The sequence below is a fragment of the Hetaerina americana genome, unplaced genomic scaffold (assembly GCF_022747635.1).
Source record: "Hetaerina americana unplaced genomic scaffold, ioHetAmer1.1.p SCAF_5, whole genome shotgun sequence".
Taxonomy (NCBI): domain Eukaryota; kingdom Metazoa; phylum Arthropoda; class Insecta; order Odonata; family Calopterygidae; genus Hetaerina; species Hetaerina americana.
In genome coordinates this window covers 77834694-77856608 of record NW_027287095.1, presented here as the reverse complement: position 1 = coordinate 77856608, position 21915 = coordinate 77834694, and the positions used below count along the sequence as shown (strand labels likewise).

The 21915-nt window shown below is 37.1% G+C and overlaps 1 protein-coding gene across 3 annotated transcripts in view; it reads left to right on the top strand.

The window, feature by feature from the left end:
- Positions 1-21915, top strand: part of fab1 (fab1 kinase) — a 72983-nt gene that overhangs the window by 35774 nt on the left and 15294 nt on the right. For 2 of the 3 annotated variants that reach the window (XM_071591707.1, XM_071591706.1), the window contains exons 17-22: positions 912-1159; positions 11674-11808; positions 13347-13549; positions 17721-18042; positions 18455-18655; positions 21542-21879. In XM_071591707.1, the coding sequence (XP_071447808.1) occupies positions 912-1159; positions 11674-11808; positions 13347-13549; positions 17721-18042; positions 18455-18655; positions 21542-21879 (1447 nt within the window). The remainder of the gene's footprint in view (positions 1-911; positions 1160-11673; positions 11809-13346; positions 13550-17720; positions 18043-18454; positions 18656-21541; positions 21880-21915) is intronic. The other variant, XM_071591708.1, reaches the window with a different exon arrangement.

Sequence of the window (21915 nt, the reverse complement as noted above, 5' to 3'; positions counted from 1 at the left end):
ATAAGAGGAGGAGTTTACAGATTTAAATAGTATTTTGGAGGAAAAAGGGCATAGGACCAGAGAAGTATTGTATGGCCTAGCAAGTGGTAGGAAGTAAATGACATGTTTGCTAAATAAATATTTTTAATATGGAGTATAGCATATGAGTCCAAAACCTGGTCGATGCAGTTGGTGGCATGTATAAGAAGCTTTCATGGACAAGTATGGAGAAGAATTGGGAAAGTAACATAGTGAGAAAACAGACAGTGAAGTTTTAAATATGTTGCGAGAACAGAGGAAGTTAGTAGGTTAAATTCAAGAAGGCAAAAAAGGAGGAGGAAATATTGGGATATAATGAATGTCAAAGGCTGTGATGTACGGGAGAATGTTAATGAAGGAGGGAAGAGGAAGGAAAAGTATAGGCTTTTTAGATTGTGTGTAACCAAATTGAAGTTATAAAGAGCTGAAGAAGGATATAATGTAGAGTAAGGAATAGGGTTCCAGTACCTATTATTCAGTACATAATGTATACAGTGTTGTTATTGTGGACCATCCAAAACCCAATAAGTATATTGCCTTTGATTGATTGGTTGTTCCATTTATGTTTAATCATGAAGTTGCAATTTGTTTGCATCTACGTTTTATTTTTAAAAATTAGTATTTGCTCTCAACGTTTGGAAACCCATGCAAAAGAGCATATTATAATTCACTCATAAGGAAATTTGAGTTACTACTGTGTAGATACATATTCTCTTCTCATTCTCAGTCATGGCTACCTTTAAAATCCAGTTGTAATTCAGGTTAAGATCTGGTCTGATGTAAATTAGTTCATAATGGTTTTTACTGAATATTTATTGTGTGTTTTAATACCTGATAATATGTTTTAACTGCCTTGAGTCACTTTTGCTACTGATTTCATATCTTTTTGTTAGGTACACCAAAGTTTCACCATGGGAGATATCTCTACCTCAGCCCCATATTTTGCCTCGACATTCATTGCCACCGTGGACTGGACCTGCTGGCACCATCAATGGAGAAGTTAAAACTGTTGTGGAAGAAAACATTCGTCAACAAACAGGATTGGTTGTAGAAGAAATCAAGACATTGGCCCTTAAAGGTTATGAAGTATTCACAGCAGTAAGGGAAAAGCTTTTTGCTTTAACACCTGAAGTGGATACTGGTAAGCCAAAGCTTAATTTCTGAATATTTAACTGTCTTAAATGCCATCCTATATTTTTCAAACCTTATATGTAAATGCTTTGTTCCATAAAATTAGATAGAGTAGCAACAATTTCAGAGCGTAAAAATCATTCGCCTTGACTGGGACTCGAACCCAGATCCCTCAATATCCGGTCGAGTGCTTTAGCCACTTAAGCTACCGAGGCGTCCTCTTAAACTCTGAAATTTTGGGGCTTTTTAAAGGAACTAGATGTTATGACGAAATACCGTACATACAATGTCACATGTATTCGTAGTCGTGCGCGAGGCGCCACTGTCCACGAGGTTAAAGCCAACTTTTAAACACGTATGGTGTTTTCCCTTTGACAAATTCCAAAGAAACTGCGGGAGATGCCGCAACAGTAACTTTTAACGGAGTCATCCGCTAATGTGCATTTCAATGCAACAATTTCAGAGCGTAAAAATCATTCGCCTTGACTGGGACTCGAACCCAGATCCCTCAATATCCGGTCGAGTGCTTTAGCCACTTAAGCTACCGAGGCGTCCTCTTAAACTCTGAAATTTTGGGGCTTTTTAAAGGAACTAGATGTTATGACGAAATACCGTACATACAATGTCACATGTATTCGTAGTCGTGCGCGAGGCGCCACTGTCCACGAGGTTAAAGCCAACTTTTAAACACGTATGGTGTTTTCCCTTTGACAAATTCCAAAGAAACTGCGGGAGATGCCGCAACAGTAACTTTTAACGGAGTCATCCGCTAATGTGCATTTCAATGCAACAATTTCAGAGCGTAAAAATCATTCGCCTTGACTGGGACTCGAACCCAGATCCCTCAATATCCGGTCGAGTGCTTTAGCCACTTAAGCTACCGAGGCGTCCTCTTAAACTCTGAAATTTTGGGGCTTTTTAAAGGAACTAGATGTTATGACGAAATACCGTACATACAATGTCACATGTATTCGTAGTCGTGCGCGAGGCGCCACTGTCCACGAGGTTAAAGCCAACTTTTAAACACGTATGGTGTTTTCCCTTTGACAAATTCCAAAGAAACTGCGGGAGATGCCGCAACAGTAACTTTTAACGGAGTCATCCGCTAATGTGCATTTCAATGCAACAATTTCAGAGCGTAAAAATCATTCGCCTTGACTGGGACTCGAACCCAGATCCCTCAATATCCGGTCGAGTGCTTTAGCCACTTAAGCTACCGAGGCGTCCTCTTAAACTCTGAAATTTTGGGGCTTTTTAAAGGAACTAGATGTTATGACGAAATACCGTACATACAATGTCACATGTATTCGTAGTCGTGCGCGAGGCGCCACTGTCCACGAGGTTAAAGCCAACTTTTAAACACGTATGGTGTTTTCCCTTTGACAAATTCCAAAGAAACTGCGGGAGATGCCGCAACAGTAACTTTTAACGGAGTCATCCGCTAATGTGCATTTCAATGCAACAATTTCAGAGCGTAAAAATCATTCGCCTTGACTGGGACTCGAACCCAGATCCCTCAATATCCGGTCGAGTGCTTTAGCCACTTAAGCTACCGAGGCGTCCTCTTAAACTCTGAAATTTTGGGGCTTTTTAAAGGAACTAGATGTTATGACGAAATACCGTACATACAATGTCACATGTATTCGTAGTCGTGCGCGAGGCGCCACTGTCCACGAGGTTAAAGCCAACTTTTAAACACGTATGGTGTTTTCCCTTTGACAAATTCCAAAGAAACTGCGGGAGATGCCGCAACAGTAACTTTTAACGGAGTCATCCGCTAATGTGCATTTCAATGCAACAATTTCAGAGCGTAAAAATCATTCGCCTTGACTGGGACTCGAACCCAGATCCCTCAATATCCGGTCGAGTGCTTTAGCCACTTAAGCTACCGAGGCGTCCTCTTAAACTCTGAAATTTTGGGGCTTTTTAAAGGAACTAGATGTTATGACGAAATACCGTACATACAATGTCACATGTATTCGTAGTCGTGCGCGAGGCGCCCCTGTCCACGAGGTTAAAGCCAACTTTTAAACACGTATGGTGTTTTCCCTTTGACAAATTCCAAAGAAACTGCGGGAGATGCCGCAATAGTAACTTTTAACGGAGTCATCCGCTAATGTGCATTTCAATGCAACAATTTCAGAGCGTAAAAATCATTCGCCTTGACTGGGACTCGAACCCAGATTTTTACGCTCTGAAATTGTTGCATTGAAATGCACATTAGCGGATGACTCCGTTAAAAGTTACTGTTGCGGCATCTCCCGCAGTTTCTTTGGAATTTGTCAAAGGGAAAACACCATACGTGTTTAAAAGTTGGCTTTAACCTCGTGGACAGTGGCGCCTCGCGCACGACTACGAATACATGTGACATTGTATGTACGGTATTTCGTCATAACATCTAGTTCCTTTAAAAAGCCCCAAAATTTCAGAGTTTAAGAGGACGCCTCGGTAGCTTAAGTGGCTAAAGCACTCGACCGGATATTGAGGGATTTGGGTTCGAGTCCCAGTCAAGGCGAATGATTTTTACGCTCTGAAATTGTTGCATTGAAATGCACATTAGCGGATGACTCCGTTAAAAGTTACTGTTGCGGCATCTCCCGCAGTTTCTTTGGAATTTGTCAAAGGGAAAACACCATACGTGTTTAAAAGTTGGCTTTAACCTCGTGGACAGTGGCGCCTCGCGCACGACTACGAATACATGTGACATTGTATGTACGGTATTTCGTCATAACATCTAGTTCCTTTAAAAAGCCCCAAAATTTCAGAGTTTAAGAGGACGCCTCGGTAGCTTAAGTGGCTAAAGCACTCGACCGGATATTGAGGGATCTGGGTTCGAGTCCCAGTCAAGGCGAATGATTTTTACGCTCTGAAATTGTTGCATTGAAATGCACATTAGCGGATGACTCCGTTAAAAGTTACTGTTGCGGCATCTCCCGCAGTTTCTTTGGAATTTGTCAAAGGGAAAACACCATACGTGTTTAAAAGTTGGCTTTAACCTCGTGGACAGTGGCGCCTCGCGCACGACTACGAATACATGTGACATTGTATGTACGGTATTTCGTCATAACATCTAGTTCCTTTAAAAAGCCCCAAAATTTCAGAGTTTAAGAGGACGCCTCGGTAGCTTAAGTGGCTAAAGCACTCGACCGGATATTGAGGGATCTGGGTTCGAGTCCCAGTCAAGGCGAATGATTTTTACGCTCTGAAATTGTTGCATTGAAATGCACATTAGCGGATGACTCCGTTAAAAGTTACTGTTGCGGCATCTCCCGCAGTTTCTTTGGAATTTGTCAAAGGGAAAACACCATACGTGTTTAAAAGTTGGCTTTAACCTCGTGGACAGTGGCGCCTCGCGCACGACTACGAATACATGTGACATTGTATGTACGGTATTTCGTCATAACATCTAGTTCCTTTAAAAAGCCCCAAAATTTCAGAGTTTAAGAGGACGCCTCGGTAGCTTAAGTGGCTAAAGCACTCGACCGGATATTGAGGGATCTGGGTTCGAGTCCCAGTCAAGGCGAATGATTTTTACGCTCTGAAATTGTTGCATTGAAATGCACATTAGCGGATGACTCCGTTAAAAGTTACTGTTGCGGCATCTCCCGCAGTTTCTTTGGAATTAGATAGAGTAGGTCTGTATTTTGTGATGGGTGTATATTAAAAGAATAGGACTGACTTTGTGATACTGTTATTGGAAAATACTTATCATAATGATCAAATACAAAGCTATAAAATATACTGCACATTACATAAATCTTTCAATGGCAATATTTAAGGAGCCTGCAGCTCATAGATGAACAGAGGAAGTTAAAAAAATCAAACAGAGCACTACAACTGTGTACGATAAGAGCAATAAAATAAATAATAGGAAAATTTGGTTGTACAAGGTTGTGACAAAAAGAAAAAGACCCTACTACTAGCCTAGTATACAAGCTTGTGCAACAAGTATAAAATTACAAAAAGAAAATAATAATGAATGAATAATGTAATAATCATTTTGGTCCAAGCTTATGGCAATCCCACAGCTACTTTGGATTTATTTAAAAACATTCAAAGAGAATGAGTGTATTTCATGTCGTAAGGCAGATCTTTGTATGTTTTATAGTTTTGTACCAGATTACTTTAATGCCATGTCTAATTGAGAGTAAGGTGTCAATTTGTAATTGGAAGTTCTTGTGCCCTATGCATGTTAATGGGAATCTAGATAAGTTCAGTATCTAAGTGTATTTGGCTATGTTTTGTAACTTAAAGATATGGGTTACTGAAGAAAGTATAACTGTAGATTTTAATAGTTAGACATTAGTCAATAGATGGACTGCCATTACAGTGAATGATGGGAAGCCTATACCAAAGGGAATTTCGAGGCTCTTCATCATTAAATAAATCCTATCTGTGCCAACCCCAAATGTTCATCATATGGCATAATTGGCTATCAATCAGAGCTGAATAATTATGTTTGGTTAATTGTCTCAGAAATACTACCTTGATCAAAAAGTTCCCGGAATAACCACCGTGTGGTGCTCCCATCGTTCCGATTTGAGTTCTGTTTTTTTTGTTAAATTGGTACATCTGTTGTTGATATTCCCTTTAAATCTTAGTGTCATAACTTGACATTTGCAAAAGTTACGTAGCCAAGAGTACATCTATCTCTGTGTGTGTTGGCGATTTTTTACAATTTCAGAAATGGATTTAAATTTGCAACAACGAACTTGTATTAAATTTTGCGTAAAAAACGGATTTAGTGGCGCACGGACGTTGGAAATGTTGGAAAAGTGTTTCGGCAACGATTCTCTAAAAAAAACGGTCGTTTACCAGTGGCACGAGCGGTTCAGAAGTGGTCGTGAGTCAATCGAAGATGATGAACGCAGTGGCAGACCATCGACATCGAAAGTCGGTGAAAAAATTGATAAAGTAAAAGAAATGTTGGTCAATAACTGCAAATTAACCATCAGAGAAATAGCGGAGGACTTGAACATTGCCTATGGATCCGCCCAAGACATTGTGGTTAATGATTTGGGTTTCCGTCGTGTAGCAGCAAAGTTGGTGCCAAAAGACCTCAATTTCATGCAAAAAAGAGACCGTGTTGACGTCGCAAAAGACATGATTTGCGAGGCTGAATCCGATCCCACATTCATCAAAAGGATCATTACTGGAGACGAGACGTGGGTTTATGAGTATGACACGCAATCCAGACATCAGGCAAGTGAATGGCGTTCACCAAATGAGCCGAGACCAAAAAAACCACGTCGTTTTCAGTCAAAAAAGAAGGCAATGCTGACGGTTTTCATGGAGTAGTAGTAGTTTTGAGGGGAGGCGACCGACAGCTAAGGTCATTTGCGCCATAGGGGAAGGACAGGAAAGGATGAAGGGTGGAGAGAAACCCGGCGTCGGCATTAGCCTACTCTTTACGAAAGGCGCCAAGGGGTCCGCGGCTTAACGTCCCATCCGACGGACGACGTACTCACTCAAAGTGCCCTCCACAAAGCACCTCAAGTTAGGGATCGAGATACCTCTGAAAAATATTCAACACCGCCGGGATTTGAACCCGCGCCCTCAGGGTGGGAAGCCAGTACGTTAGCCCCCGCACCATCTCGATCCCTGTTTTCATGGATTACAACGGTGTAGTGCATCATGAATTTTTGCCAGAAGGCCAGACAGTAAACAAAGAGTATTATTTGGGCGTTATGGGACGTTTGCGTGAAGCAATTCGCCGAAAGAGACCAGAAATGTGGGCAGAAAACTCGTGGATTTTGCACCATGATAACGCACCGTCGCACAGTGCTAACATTATTCGTAATTTTTTGACGAAAAATGCAACAAATACCATCCAACAGCCACCGAATTCACCTGATTTGGCTCCCTGTGACTTCTTTCTGTTCAATCGAGTTAAAAAACCATTACGGGGAACGCGTTTTAGCAGCCGAGAGGAAGTAATGGAAAAATCGCAGGAAGCACTGATGGACATACCGAAAACCGAATATAAAAAATGTTTCGAGGATTGGATCAAGCGCTGGCATAAGTGTGTTGCAGTTGATGGGGATTACTTTGAAGGGGACAATATAGATTTAGATGAATAAACTTGTATTTTTAATTTTCTGAATAAATTCCGGGAAATTTTTGATCAAGGTAGTATATGCCACAGTCAAAATAGCACTTCAATAGCAGGCATAATTTCATCTTAAATGTTATCAATATGGTTTTCTCAGAAAAAATGGAATCAATATACAAGCTGACTTAAGCACAATCAATTACAGATTTCAGATCCTCTAAATTTCAATAGGGTTAATATACTGAGTTTGTGAGCTGGTTTATGAAAATATGTGTACGTATTTTTAGAGATCTTAATTTATTAGCTGTGAATCTGCCATCTAAGATATCTAGATCATGTTGCATGCTAGCATATAATTTTATTCCTTTAAACCAGTATGTAAAATGTTAGGTTTCATCAGCAGAAAGAGACAATTTTCCTGACAGTGGTAGATTACTAATGTCATTGATGAAAATAAACAACAAAACTATTCCTAACATAGCATGCTGTAGTATCCCACAAGATATAGGATGAGAGCAACTTTCCACATGGTTAGGGTGGACATGCTGACTCCTTTTAGATAGATTGCTAGTTGAACCATTTTGAAGATATATCTCAGATTCCATCTCTTTATCTCATTCAATCCCATTTAAGTTTATCCAACAGCAAACAGGGCTGAGGTAGCCCAGGGGTGGCAAGCCCAACTACAGAGGTGAAGCTAACCAGTTGGATTCTCAGGGGCACCATTTGGAAACATTTAATTTTCTTATTTTTTCCAGAAAGAGTTAATGAGAAAAGTGGCTCCTAGAAATACACTACCCTACACCAGTGGTGAGAGATAACAGTCTCACCATAAGGCACTGATGGCACAATTAAGAAGATTGACCTGATATCAATCGCCACAGCTGTGGGTGGGAGTGAAAGTCACAGAATCAGCCACAGTACTGTGACGTGGAAGTCAATGAGAAACCACCTCATTAGTGTCCCTAAAAGATACAAGATAATGAAGAAAGTGATGCAGGGACCTAGATGGAACTCAAATATACTTACAGATAAGTAAGCAAGAGAAAATAAAAAAGAAGAAATAGATGAGACTAGCACAGAAGGATGATGGAAGGAAATGAAGAATATCATAGCTTACTCATCTACTACTTCATATCGCATATTTGGTATTGGTGGCTCTCGAGAAGGCCTTCATCGAAGTCAAATGGAACAGATGTTCAAGATACTAGATACCAGTGTTTGAAATGGAATGCAATGGCCAAAGAATAATCCATCACCTGTACAAGAATCTGGTAGCAATTTTGATGATGAAAAAGCATGGGAAAGTAGCTGCCAAAATAAGCAAAGGAGTTAAACTGGGATACAACTTCTAGCCAGTACTATTCACAGTATCTCTGGAAGAGGAATAGAAGCTCAAAAATTGGCCATCAAGAGAGTCAAGGTGAATGGTGAAAAAATGAACATGCTCTGGTTCGCAGATGACATCCCAGTACTAGCAGGAAAGCAAGAGGACCAGCAAGCAGCCTTGAATTCGATGGGCCAAGTACTTCAAAAGATAATGTGAGCATCAACAAGAAGGAAACTAAAATCCTTGTGTGTGGAAGAGAGAAACTGAAGGCAAATATCACAATTTGAGGAGTGAAACTTGAGCAAGTGCAATCTCCATTTACATTGTCAGCAGTATAACTTGGGATGGAAGAAGTTTGACCAGCATCAGGTGAAGAAAAGCTGTTCATGAAGACGCTACTACTATGTACAAAGAACCAGGATTGCAAATAAGAAAGCAGTTGGTCAAAATGTTCTCATGGAGCATGTCACTTTATGGATCAGTGTCATTAGAAATTCGAACATTGGAATATTCAGCCAGAAGAGAAAGAAACCTTTGAAAATGGCACTGGAGGAGGATGCTGGACATTAAATGAACAGACGAAATAAGGGACAAAGAAGTATATAAAAGAGCAGCAGAGGAAAGATGGTATAGGAACCTCATTAGAAAAGTAGAACTAGATCGGTTGGATTAGTAGTAAATATAAATGAAGGGCAGATCCTGAAAGGAAGGCCAACTGATAAATACAGTGGAAGCTCGTAATGCGAGCATAATCCGATCTGCCACCTTTGTCGTTGAATGAAACACTCATTTGTGAATAATTTTTTTCCTTCAAAATTAATGTCAAATATGATAATGCAATCCATGCAAAAAAGAGAAATTTTGTGCAAGGTTTATTCAAAGAAAATTACGTAGACATTAATTAAGAAGGTGGTTCACGTTTTCTTCTATCGTGAAATGAAACCACCAAGAATGTAAATTTGATTCATAGCATAGGAAAAAGAATGAGTTAACAATTTATGATACATTTATAATTTATTTTTACAAGAAACCTTTGAGAGACATTTGTTTTTATCGACTCTTAAAATTTTTTTGAAATTGGGGCATAGCATTATCATCACGTATCTTTTTAGGGGGTATAGCCAGTCTTATTAGGGTGCTGCTTCTCAAAGTATAGTGCCACAGAGAATTATAGTCTTCATCTCTTCCTCTATTGCGAAATGAACCAAAATGGAATACAAATTAGATTTTTAGAAAAAAACTAATTAAAATAATTAGTTGGTTACTAATGATAAATACCTAATTTCTTTTATGCAAGAAAACTGTTGAAAGCCATTTTTTTTGCCAACTCTTCAATGTTGCAAAAATGAAACATAGCATTATCGTCATTTAATTCGTAGCATGCATAAGAACTGCCATATTAGGGTGATGCTTCCAAATGTACAATGCAACAGTATCCCTTGCTTTCAACATTTCTCTTTTTGCTCTTGATAATTGTTACTTTCCTGTTACCTCCTCCTCCTCAGACAAACTCTCCTCCACAACTTCTGCCTGTGAAACACAATGCAACTCCATAAGCTCTTTGGTGGTCATCTCCTGGCTGTACTCCTCCACAAGCTCATTTATATCATTTTTATCCAACTCCAGTCCCAGGAACTTGGCCTAAGATAAAATCTTGTTGTTTAGGCTCTATATCTGCAGTCTCAAATCCCTTAAAGTCAATTTTGCCAATGCTCTCCGGCCAAAGTTTTTTTCCAAGCAGAATTGAGAGTTCTCTTGGTAATCCCTTCCCATGCCTTCTTGATCATCTTAAGGTAGTCAACAATATGGAAATGATATTTCCAAAATCCTCTCAAAGTGAAATTGGTCTTTTCAGTCAACTCATAACAATGCTCAAAAAGTGCTCAAGTGTAGAGCTTCTTGAAGTTAGAAATAATCTGCTGGTTCATAGGCTAGAGTAATACCTGCTGTTCTGGACTATGCAATTCTTGAAGGCTCCTGGAGTTCCTGAATGGTAAACAAGCATGGGTTTAATTTTCAAATTGCCACTTGGGTCTCTTCACTATTAAGAACCTGTTGCAACAGGTAACCCTTCAGAATCTACAAGCTTCTTGAAGTCACTGATGAAGATCTCTAATGCCTTGAGTTGGAGCTCGCTGCTACACCATGACTCACAACACTGAATGCTGGTTCTTCTCTTAAACTTCTCAAACCACCTATGGCTTCCCATAAATACTTCTTTTTTGTCGATTGATGATCCTGACATTTTCTTAATGAGGTCAGCAAAAATCACTTTCGGCTTCTCCCAAATCATCTTCTTGTTAATAGTGTTGCCTTGCAATTGTTTTTCTTTATCCATATGAGGAGCAGCTTTTCAACATCATTCAGAATATGTAACCATTTCTTAGATAATCTTGCCTCTCCCTTTGAATTATCCATCCCCTTCAATTTTTTCTTGTTCTTGAGGATGGTACAAATTTTTTTCTGTCAAATGATTTTATGTTCATGATAGATCAACTCGTTCTCACTTTTGAATGATTTCACTTTTCATTCCTTTGGTTATTTTTATTCTCTTTTGTTTCTTGTAGCTTTTTCTTTTTAAACTGTTCATAAAATATGATTAAACTATGCCCCAAAAGTCACAAATAACATGCCTGAACACAAGTTTGGACAAATGTGCGACTGCTAGCAACAATATAATGCTAGTGAAACTTGTGCTAAACACGAACGTAAACAGCTGGCACAATCGCTCTGGGAATCCCCATCACTCATTAGTGGATATGTCGCTTGATAAGCAATTTATTCTTGGGCACAATATTTTTGCTCATTATGTGAATTACTTGCTATCCAAGGTGCTCGTTAAGGGAGGTTCCACTGTTCATAAGACAAATTTAGAAGGGCATAAAATAGAAAAGCTATCATAGGTGAGAGAATTAACACTGACTAGAAATTAGTGCAGGGCTGCTCTACACCAAGATGACTTACAAGAAATGACCCTTCAAGACATAAGTCATCCACTGTATGAGTACATGCATAGTATATTTATGCATATACTTTTAATTGAGAAGTGATTTATTTCTGGTTGAATATCTGTTAATGTAGGCTAATAGCTTTTAATCTTAAATACACTTAATTACAAGTGTTTCCATCTCTATTTTACTAGGTGGTTCAATGATTCAGCTGCAAAAAGATCAAACTCATTTTAAGTCTAAAATAGAGCAAATTCAGTTGAAACTGACATCCCCAACTTTGGAGTCAAAGAAGTTAGAAGCAAGCCAAGGAGCAGCTGTGGCAAAAGGTACCATTGATTCTATTATTTTATTAGTATGTGTTTGTTTAGTACTTTGGTTCCTGGTTCAACTGGTTTGTGAGTGAAGTACCATAATCAATTAGACAAAAGCAACCGTTCTGGAAATTTTATTTTTATTAAGTTAGGCTATTTTCACCCACTGAAGCTTTGTAAAATATTGTAACAAAATCCTTTCATTTTAGTTTATCAAAGTAGAAAAAACTAGCATGAAGGATTATTATTCCCTAAATATTTTGCACAGATAATATCTCGAAACAATTTGCTAAGAGAATTTCAAAAATATCAGAAACTTCAATTAATTTGTATTACTTGCCTTCACATGACAGCAGTGCTATATAAAAGTGAGACATAAAATTTATCCAATCCATTATAGTTACAAAAAATGTATCATGCCATCTGTATGTCTATAAATTTTGTATATTCATCTTTTAGTTTTGAACTTAAGAAAGCATGATGATCATATATAAAAAGTTGCAATTGCATGAAAAGTTCTCTTTAACTTCCCTGTCTAATTAGGAGAGAATTTCTTAAAAGGTTATTTTATTCAGAAGCTAGAAACAAAGTAGGACACCTAGGCAGCTATAGATTGACAATAAATTGAGCTGATCCATATCTACATTTAATGTTGCTAGGAAGAAAAAGTATACTAGTGCACCCAGCTGTGATCATCATTTAAATTCTAGAAAAAAATTGTTTTGAAAAAGATTGTGCATAACAGTTAACTCAATATAATAGAAAACATGTGCAGTGCTTTATTTCTCGGTTTTTCTCTTTGAGATGAATATTTAACCAACTCTTCTGTGAGTTATTTATGAGTGAATGTCGTGCTGTTCCCTAATTATAACCCATAAATATTTAACAAAGAAAAATTATTAGAAATAGGATATATACCTGTAAGAATTTCCTCCCCTCCCCAGTATGGACTGCAGCTTTACCCTTGTAATTGCCTTCTTCTGACAATTTCGTCTTCCTTTGGTGCTGATTTCCATTCCTCTCTTCAGTTTTATTTACCAGCAGCAGTAGCTACAATAAATCTATCTTTTGCATTTTTGTTGTCTTTCAGAGTTTTCATGTTCAATTATAATTCATTTGTTTGTATCAAAGATAAAAAAACACAGTAGTCAACCCAAAGGTCAGTTTGATAGGTGATATAGAGTTCACCCAGTACTAAGCCCAATGGTGTGTGAAATTCACACATCAAGGTAGGGGGGGCAGCGCCTTCCCCTATGACGGTTATGGTTTCCCACATATATGTGTGTGTGTGAGATTTTATAGCATTATAAGATACCATGAAGGATCCAAACTGATACAGAGCAATGTACACACATATATATAATATTGTTCTGTATTAGTTTGGATCCTTCATAGTATCTTATACTGCTATAAAATCTTTTGGTGTAGTTGTTAATAATTGTGGGCCTAAGAAGATGTGGAATCAAAATTCATTTTAAATATCTTTCTTTTCATTATTAATTAATTATGAAAGTCATCAATAACTTTTTTAACTTATTTATTTGAACCAACAGAAGTCATGGATCTGCTGCTAAAAATTGAAGATTGTGTAGTCCAAGTGAAGCGGCTCATTGCAGAGGCTGTGTCAGAATGGAATTCACGTCTATCTGACTTAGCAGTGTTAAAGAAAAAGGAAGAGAAAGCTCGTCGATCCATTGAATCAACTGGCAATCTGGGAAAAATGCCGTTAACCCTGGTGCCATCTACTGATTCATTGGTAGGTCTCATAAAAACATTTTGTAAGCATTTGTAAAATCTTAAGTGAAATTCCTTGCAAGTACCATTTTTCATGATGCATTTTAGTTGCTTGGAAATAGTTGTAATTCAATATCTCATATTTTTTTCCAAATTTATATTTGCACTCAAATACCTAAAAAGATAGCATATTCCTTATTTGTTGCCTAATTTATGTAAAATAGAGAAAAATTAAACCAGTGATAATTGTGGCCATGATTAGATCTAATATTCTTCTGTATTCATAACAAAAATTGACTTTGTCGTAAAGGCTTGTCATAACAGAAGTTGTACCATATTATACTTTGTTCATTCAATAACTCCTAAGAAAATCCAATAAATGGCACTCATCATACTGAAAAAGGTTTACTTTTAGGAAGCTTCATCTCTCACTACACTAAAATTTTCAGCCTTATCTATTGTGTGGTTTCATTTTCATAGTCAATAAAAGCAACGAGCTTTTGTTCATTTAGAAAAATGGACAAAATGAGTTTCATACGGTGATTAATCTTTTCTATTAAAAAGGCTTAATACGGAAAGAGATCAAAGCTGAGTTGGATGCAGTTCATGGCATATCTGCTCCTGTGTTTGCAGCTGTTTGCAATTAGGTAAATGAGTTTAAATGACGCCATACATCCACAAATGACAAACAACTTATGGGGCATTCAGTCAAAGGGACATCCTCTGAAATGATTGACAAAATCCATAATATGATTTTTAGCGACCGACAGATCAATGTCCATGAAATAGTTGAGCCCACAGGCGTACCACAAGGTACAATGCTTTCAAGTTTGCATAAATAAATTGGGTGTGGAAAAAATTTGGCTAGATGGGTGCCACATGAGCTCTCAGTATATAATAAATGCAATCATGTTGTCAATTTGGAGGCTAGTTTGGCACTTGTCCATTGCAATCTTGATGAGTTTCTGGGTTGATACATATGTGATGTTGGATGAAACATGGATGCACTAGGACACCCCAGAGACAAAGGAACAGTCAAAACAGTGGGATCCTAAAGGCAGTCTGGTTCTAAAGAAAGTGGAGATGGTGGGATCAGCCAACAAGGTGACAGCCACATTTTTTTGGGAGGACCAAGGAATCACCTGCATCAATTTCACAAAAAGGAAAAATGATAAATGGGGAGTATTATGCATTGTCATTGCCCCAGTTGAGTGGAGAAATCAAGAAAAAAAGTCCTTATTTGGCAGTGAAAATAACTCTTCTGTTGAGACAATTCATGGGTGCTCATTTTAAGTATGGACATAATGGATATACTAGGTAAAGGTCACAATAACAATTTAAATCTGTACTATTTAATGTATAATGTGCTTATTTGATTTTTCTATTAGAATGCTGCCTAATTGTAGACATTAGTCTTTTTGGGGTGCAACAAAAATTTTTTTTGAGCAATAAAAATGTTCTTAGCGGATTTCAGCTTGGTAGAATTTATCTCGTCTGATCTCATATCATTAGAGCATCCTACTTGCCAAAACACACTCTAGTACTATTCCATTCCTCACTCAAATTGCTCCAACCTTCAAAAATTAGTCTCAAAGTCAATTCTCACCACTTAAGCCCAAGTGTCATCAGCCTTTGTCATTTGAACAGTAAGAAATTGGAGAATCTAGGACTCTTTTAGGTTTTAACCAAGCAATCAGTTTTCTGCCAAAATCCTACCCATTCCCTGCCCAATGGTTGCCGCACATAGATGCATACATTGTGGTTTAAACTTGCTCTTCTTAAATAGTTTTTAATTTTTCTGTACTTTTTATAACTGTTGACAATGTTAAATTTGATATTCCAAGCTCTTTGTATATGTCAGTTTTGAATGAAACGTCAATATCAACCGCTAATGGGAGCTACATTCGTTACGTAGTGGAAATTTGCTTTATATATGCAGTTTATTAGTCACTTTTAGATGAGCTTCTTATGTGTTGTACATTTGCATATTTAAAGCTAAAAATGGTCCTAAAAAATTTTTCACAGATCATTTTAAATTTGAAATGCCTTACCCTTACATCAAGAATTAGCTGAGCATGTAGATCAGAAAAACAATTGGAGATAAATTTTCCAGATTTATACCTAGTAGAGGCATGCAAATCAGTCTCAAGACTTGTCTAAACTTGTTTGTGTGGTGTGGATCCTACCCAAATCCTTTCAGTCTAAGGAATCTGAAACATCCAGCTTTGGATTCAAGATGAGTAAGTCGAAAAAATCCAAACCAAGCCAATTTGGCAAGTTGATCTCTGCCAGACTTGAACTCTATGGAAAGTCAGTTACTCAAATGGCTTCTGTGTTCATTGGCATAAGGTGAAACAATCTGTGGCAAATTGGATGAAATGTGACTGAAGTGTTCATTTCAATTCAGGGAATGTGCATATGAAATATTTCAGAAATCATATTATTATTTAATCCTACATCCACATCATTATTATTTTGAAAATAATTTTTTCACATCATAACACATTTCAGTCTGTGTAATTTCTAAATTGTCTTCATCATGTGGCTGCTATTGAACTTATTTGGACATAAATTTAAGAGTAGTTAACAATATTTGTATCATGATAAAAGTATAATGAAATTATTGATGCTAAAGTTATTCAATCTATGCTACTTCTTTTTACATTAATGGCAAGAATTAGCTAGTAAATGTGGCAGTCGGGGGCTAAGCTTCTCCATTTGCAGTTCTCATAAGTTATTAGACAGTTCAGATCTACCAGAGGCTCATTTTCCCGGACAACTCTGTGAAGGCTTGAGCTATTTAGTTTGACTTGGTTTATGGGTCCCATTTGAGGACTTGACAATTGTGGGAAAGTGAAAGAAGTTAGGAACAAGAGATTGAAAATGGTTTTCACTCATTCTCATTGCACATCTTGGTTACCTAGGGGTCAGGAGAAATTTTGGTAACTCAGAAGAAAATCATAACAAGCTTTGCATTTCAACCCTTCACTGAAAGGGTAAAAGTTCATAGAATTTTTTTATTGCCACAAAAGGAAATCTCAGCACTCCTTCCAATGAGATCGAGGGGAGAACATGTCTCTTAGGAGTCTGATGTGCAATTGTAGGGTGTTTCTGCACTGCTAATCACCGTACTGAAATACTAAACCTATACTGGAATGAGAGGGGTAAGGAGAAGTTAAGTTTTGAGAATATACAAACTGGTTTCTTAGTGAAAATATAAATTTATAGGTGGTTTCTATGTTATCTTGTAGCCAACTGAAATATAAACAGTATTATTATTATATTGGCGGGAATTTTGAGGTGGGTTTTGAGAAAAATTGCTGTTGAGAAACTAGTGGATTGATAAATCCAGCCAAAAATGCCATTATGTCTCCTCCAAAAAATTTGGCAGATATTATTTTCTGAAGAATGGCAAATGTTTAAATGATTTTTTGTGTTCTTTATTTTATATAAAATGAATAAGTACATGAGGGAAAACTATAGGAGATAGAACAGACAGTACCTGAATAATACTTTGTGAACTGATCTGTTGTCTTTTTAAATGGTTTCCACTTTATTTTACGCATGGGCGTTGGACCACCATTTGGTTCCTCCTGTCTAAACCAACCATTACATGGAAGGTTAGTTGCAGGCAATATCAAGGAGTTATACATGAAAAATTAAATAAGAAATTCCTTAGGTCCCATTCTTCCACTTCTGATTTCCCCTGCATACTTATTTTAGTTAGTCATTATATGACAATTTCCTATTGCACAGAAATGAAATTTCTTTCTTGTGTGCCTGTAATTTTTGTTGACATCAGAGTTGGGCCGTAGTTAATTTTTTTTACTTTTACATCTATGTTTCCATTTCTTTACTGTTACATTTTACTTGCTGATTTTGGAAAGCTTGTTTGCCAACCCTTTCTTTTGTTGCCAGGTGGTATCTTCATTAGTGCAGGGATAGAATAAATGGAGAGTGGTTTTTCATTGTGAAACTTGATCATAGAAATGCCAAATACCGTTAATTATTGGTTTTATAATGAAGTATTGCTATTAATTAGTGTGTGAATGTATTTTTGTAATCCTAACAAGATTTTCCCTTGCAGACTTTTTAACAGTCAACAAAATTTTCTATTGTATTAAATAAGTGTGCATTTAAAAAGTCAATAAAAATGAAATTTAATAAGTTTATGAAATATTTCCTTACACCAGGTACAAAATAAGACTTGTGAAGAAAATGTAGCATCATTGGCCGCAGAAAATGATTCTTCTGCTTTAGTGGAAGGTATAGAAGCAGATGAAAGTATCAAAGCAGAAGAAAATGCTGAAATTCTAGAAAGGGATAGTGTGAGCAGTGCCACAAATGAGGACCCCAATGATTCCTCATTCTTTGCTAGTTCATCACCAAGTAATAGCAACAGAGAATCCAAAGATGATGACACATCAGTGCTATCGTCAACATTTGAGGCTTCAGCTCGAAGTGCATTGAGATCAACTAATAAAAAGCAGAAACAGTGTCCTTCTGAAGGGGGTGGTAAGAAATTTTTGCTTTATATGGTCAGAGTAATGCTCTTTTATATCCAAATTTTCACCTGTGTGCTGCATATAGATCCATGGCTTAGTTACAGCTTGTTTTTCTTGTGTGCATGATAAAAGACTCTAAAGCTTCAAGTATTAAGAATTGATTTTGAATTGAATGAATTTCCCTCTATTGCATACTTTTGGTGTGACTTCATTTACCATCACATTTAACTCATTGTCTTGATATTTCTCTGCACTGCCAGTTTTGTCCTATGCTGTAATGTTCAATAATTTGTGCAATATGTTTCTTTTTTTCAGTGCTTTTCATTCAATTAGTCATCTCATGCATGCTCTTTAATATTTGATCATGTTTTAGTATAGTTGTGAATATAACTTTGCTTGCTTATTTGCCTTGTACCTTTCAGAAACTAGATTAAGTAGTAGCGAGGGAGACGCAAGTGAAGGAGACAATTCGCAAATTTACAGTGACAAGGTTGAAGTAAGAATACCATCTCCATCAGGCCTGAGTTTCACTTCACCAACAGCTGAAGGTCTAGAAGCAGGCCTTGGTATATGCCAAGCCTGGGCTGATGAGAATGAATTTGTACTCATCCACCATAATGAAGGTGTGCACATTTTTACAGTGATGTACAGCTGCAAAGACTTTTTGTGTAACTTACAGACTTAAATAACTATAGGATAATTTGATATCATGAGATATTTTATAATCATACTTCATAATGAGTATAATAAATGTATATTAATGGGTATAATAAGTGTTATATAATGAGATAAATTTTTCTTTAAAGTATGTTGCAGAGTGGTAGCCACGGTTCTTGTTCAAATCAGTCCACTGAATGGATTTATGGACTTGTTAAAATATTTGCTTAAATTTTTAATATGTTTAGAGTCTCATGAATTCTTAGTGTTTTAATTACTTTCTTCAATTATTTTTGTTCTTGGCGATAGGCTAACAAACTCAATGTTTATGGCAACATTAAAAAAATTTATGATTTAGGTAAATATCCCAAGAAATCATTATTTCATGCATTTTTTCAAAGGAAAAATAAAGAGAACACTAAATGAGCTAGAATTAATGGAGAAAGAATTGAATTCCATGGTGAGAATGAAGGGTTTGGTCCCTGACTGTATGGAAGTATTCACGATAGATATGGAGGTGCATACCTGTACAGTAGGTCCTGACGATATGATATTAATCCATTCCATAGAGCCAATAATGTAAAAATATCATTGAGTGAATCTAGTGACTCATTTATTTGATAATTTCATCAATTAGCCACTTAACCCATCTTTAAATTAAATTATATATCACACATTATTTAGGATAAAATAATCAAGGTGGCAAATTGAATAATTTGGATGCATGCATGACCACTGAATATGACTACATTGGCAAATGTTAAACTTTTACAACCTCTCTGATCTCATATCACCCAACTCTTGTGCTGTCAGCGAAGTTCCTGCTCAGTGTAGCGAAATATAACTCACATTAAACTTCCTACATTCATTATTGTAATGAATACGGTGACTGGCGAGCTGGGTGTACCTGAAAGAACCAAAGACTGCGTTTCGAAAGGAAATAATTGATTGTGTTGTCTTTTGCTACACTGTACTGGTTATAAAAAGTATGCACTCATATATCGTCAATGGAAGGGTTCAGGCATAGGATGGCAGGGAAGGGAAGGTAGGAGGAAACCAGGGTGGGTGTGATCGGGGAGAGGGTGACCAGGATGGGGAGGAGGAAGGGTTGGTGTATATGTATTTAATGTATAAAAGTTAGCCCTAGTGGCCACAGACAAAGAAAAAAGATATATATATATATATATATATATATATATATATATATATATATATATATATATATATATATATATATATATATATATATATATATATATATATATATATATATATATATATATATATATATATATACATATATTTATTTGGCCATTTTGAAGGCTCAGTTAATTGTTGACAGCTGTTTTGCTTGGACGTGTTTTGGCTTGTTTTCAATTTTTTCCTGTTCCAAAAAATGGGTCAAAGAATCTGTATCAAATTTTGTGTGAAAAACAAAATTAAGTGCGCAGACGTATTCCGAATGTTGGCTGTGGCATATGGAGAAGCTACCTTGGACCGAAGCAATGTTTATCGGCGGTACAAAATGTTCTCAGAGGGCAGAGAAGATGTGAAGGATGAAGAGCGTAACGGATGCCCAAGCTCGTCAACAACAGACGAAAACATTGATGAAGTGAAGAAAATAGTATTGGCCAATCGTCAAATCACCATTAGAGAAGTTGCTGAGGACCTAAACATATTGATTGGCTCGTGGCATTCAATTTTTACCAATGATTTGGGCATGACACATGTCGCCATGAAATTTGTACCAAAATTTCTCAATTTCAACCGAAAACAGCAATGCATTAGCATTGCTAATGAGATGTTAAACTCTGTCCGCGAAGACCCAAATTTGCTCCAGAGGGTCATAACTGGTGGCAAATAATGGGTTTATGGTTATGATGTGGAAACTAAACTTCATCATCCCAATGGAAGCTGCAGCACAAGCCAAGACTGAAAAAAGCATGCCAAGTTCGGTGGAATTTGAAAGTTTTGCTTACAGTTTTCTTTGATTGCAGGGGCTTAGTGCATTATGAGTTCTTGCCACGGGGTAGAATGGTAAATAAGGAATATTACCTGCAAGTTATGCACAATTTGCTCAAAGCAATCCGCCACAAATGCCCGGATTTGTGGAAGAACAAAAATTGGCTTTTGCACCATGACAATGTCCCTGCTCACACATCATTACTTTTGTGCAAAGTTTTGGCCAAAAACAACACACTAATGATGCCGCAGCCCCCATATTCCCCAGATCTGGCACCCAATGACTTTTTCTTGTTTCGAAACTGTCGAGGCCCATGAAAGGACGATGCTATGCTACGATTGACGAGAGAAATACTCCATTGAAGAGGAGCTGAACAAGATCACGAAAAATAATTTTTTGATGTGCTTCGAGTATTGGAAAAAACGTTGGCACAAGTTTATAATATCTAATAGGGATTGCTTTAAAGGGGACGAAATATATATTCATGAATAAATAAAAAATATTTGAAAAATCACAAAAGTCGCGAGACTTATTGAACAGACCTCGTAGTGTACCTATCATCAATTCTATTTTCTTTATGCATGTTTCTTTTGCTAATACATTCTTATCCTCATGTCCCCATTCCAATGGCCCTGTTTATCTAAAAATTGCCAAAATACATGAACTGCTCCCCCTGCTCTAGTGTATTACCTTATTCTTTGATGTTTAGCTTTACCTACCTAGTTCTCATTAATCTCATTAGTTTAATTTTCTTGTGGTTAATTTTCATTCCATACTTATTGCATTGTTTCTGTGATGCACTTTATGATACTATTATCTGATCATATAAGTCCTAATCTTTTTCAACGACTTATTACAAAAATTCTAAAGTTGCTCAATAATAATTAAGTTCCAGATGCTGAAAATGATGATTCCAGTGCTAAGGATGGTGAAATTTTAAGTGAGAACAAGAATGACATATCCACTGGAGCATCCTCTGTTTTAGGTCATGGGAGATCAAAATCTGAGGGCGATGGACGTTGTCGTTCTTCTATTCCTCCACTGTCTGCCCCCCCATCTCCTGCCCCACCAACTCATTCCATGTCTGCTGATGAGCAAACAGTCACTTCTGGAACCATTGTTGCTCTGAATTCATCAAATGAGAAAAGAACCTCCAGTCAATCAGGAACAGTAAAAAATATTTTGTCACAATTGCTTCCTTCCAATTCAAACTTCACTCCTATACAGGTAGGCATGCATATTAAGTCTTTTTACTTTTCATGG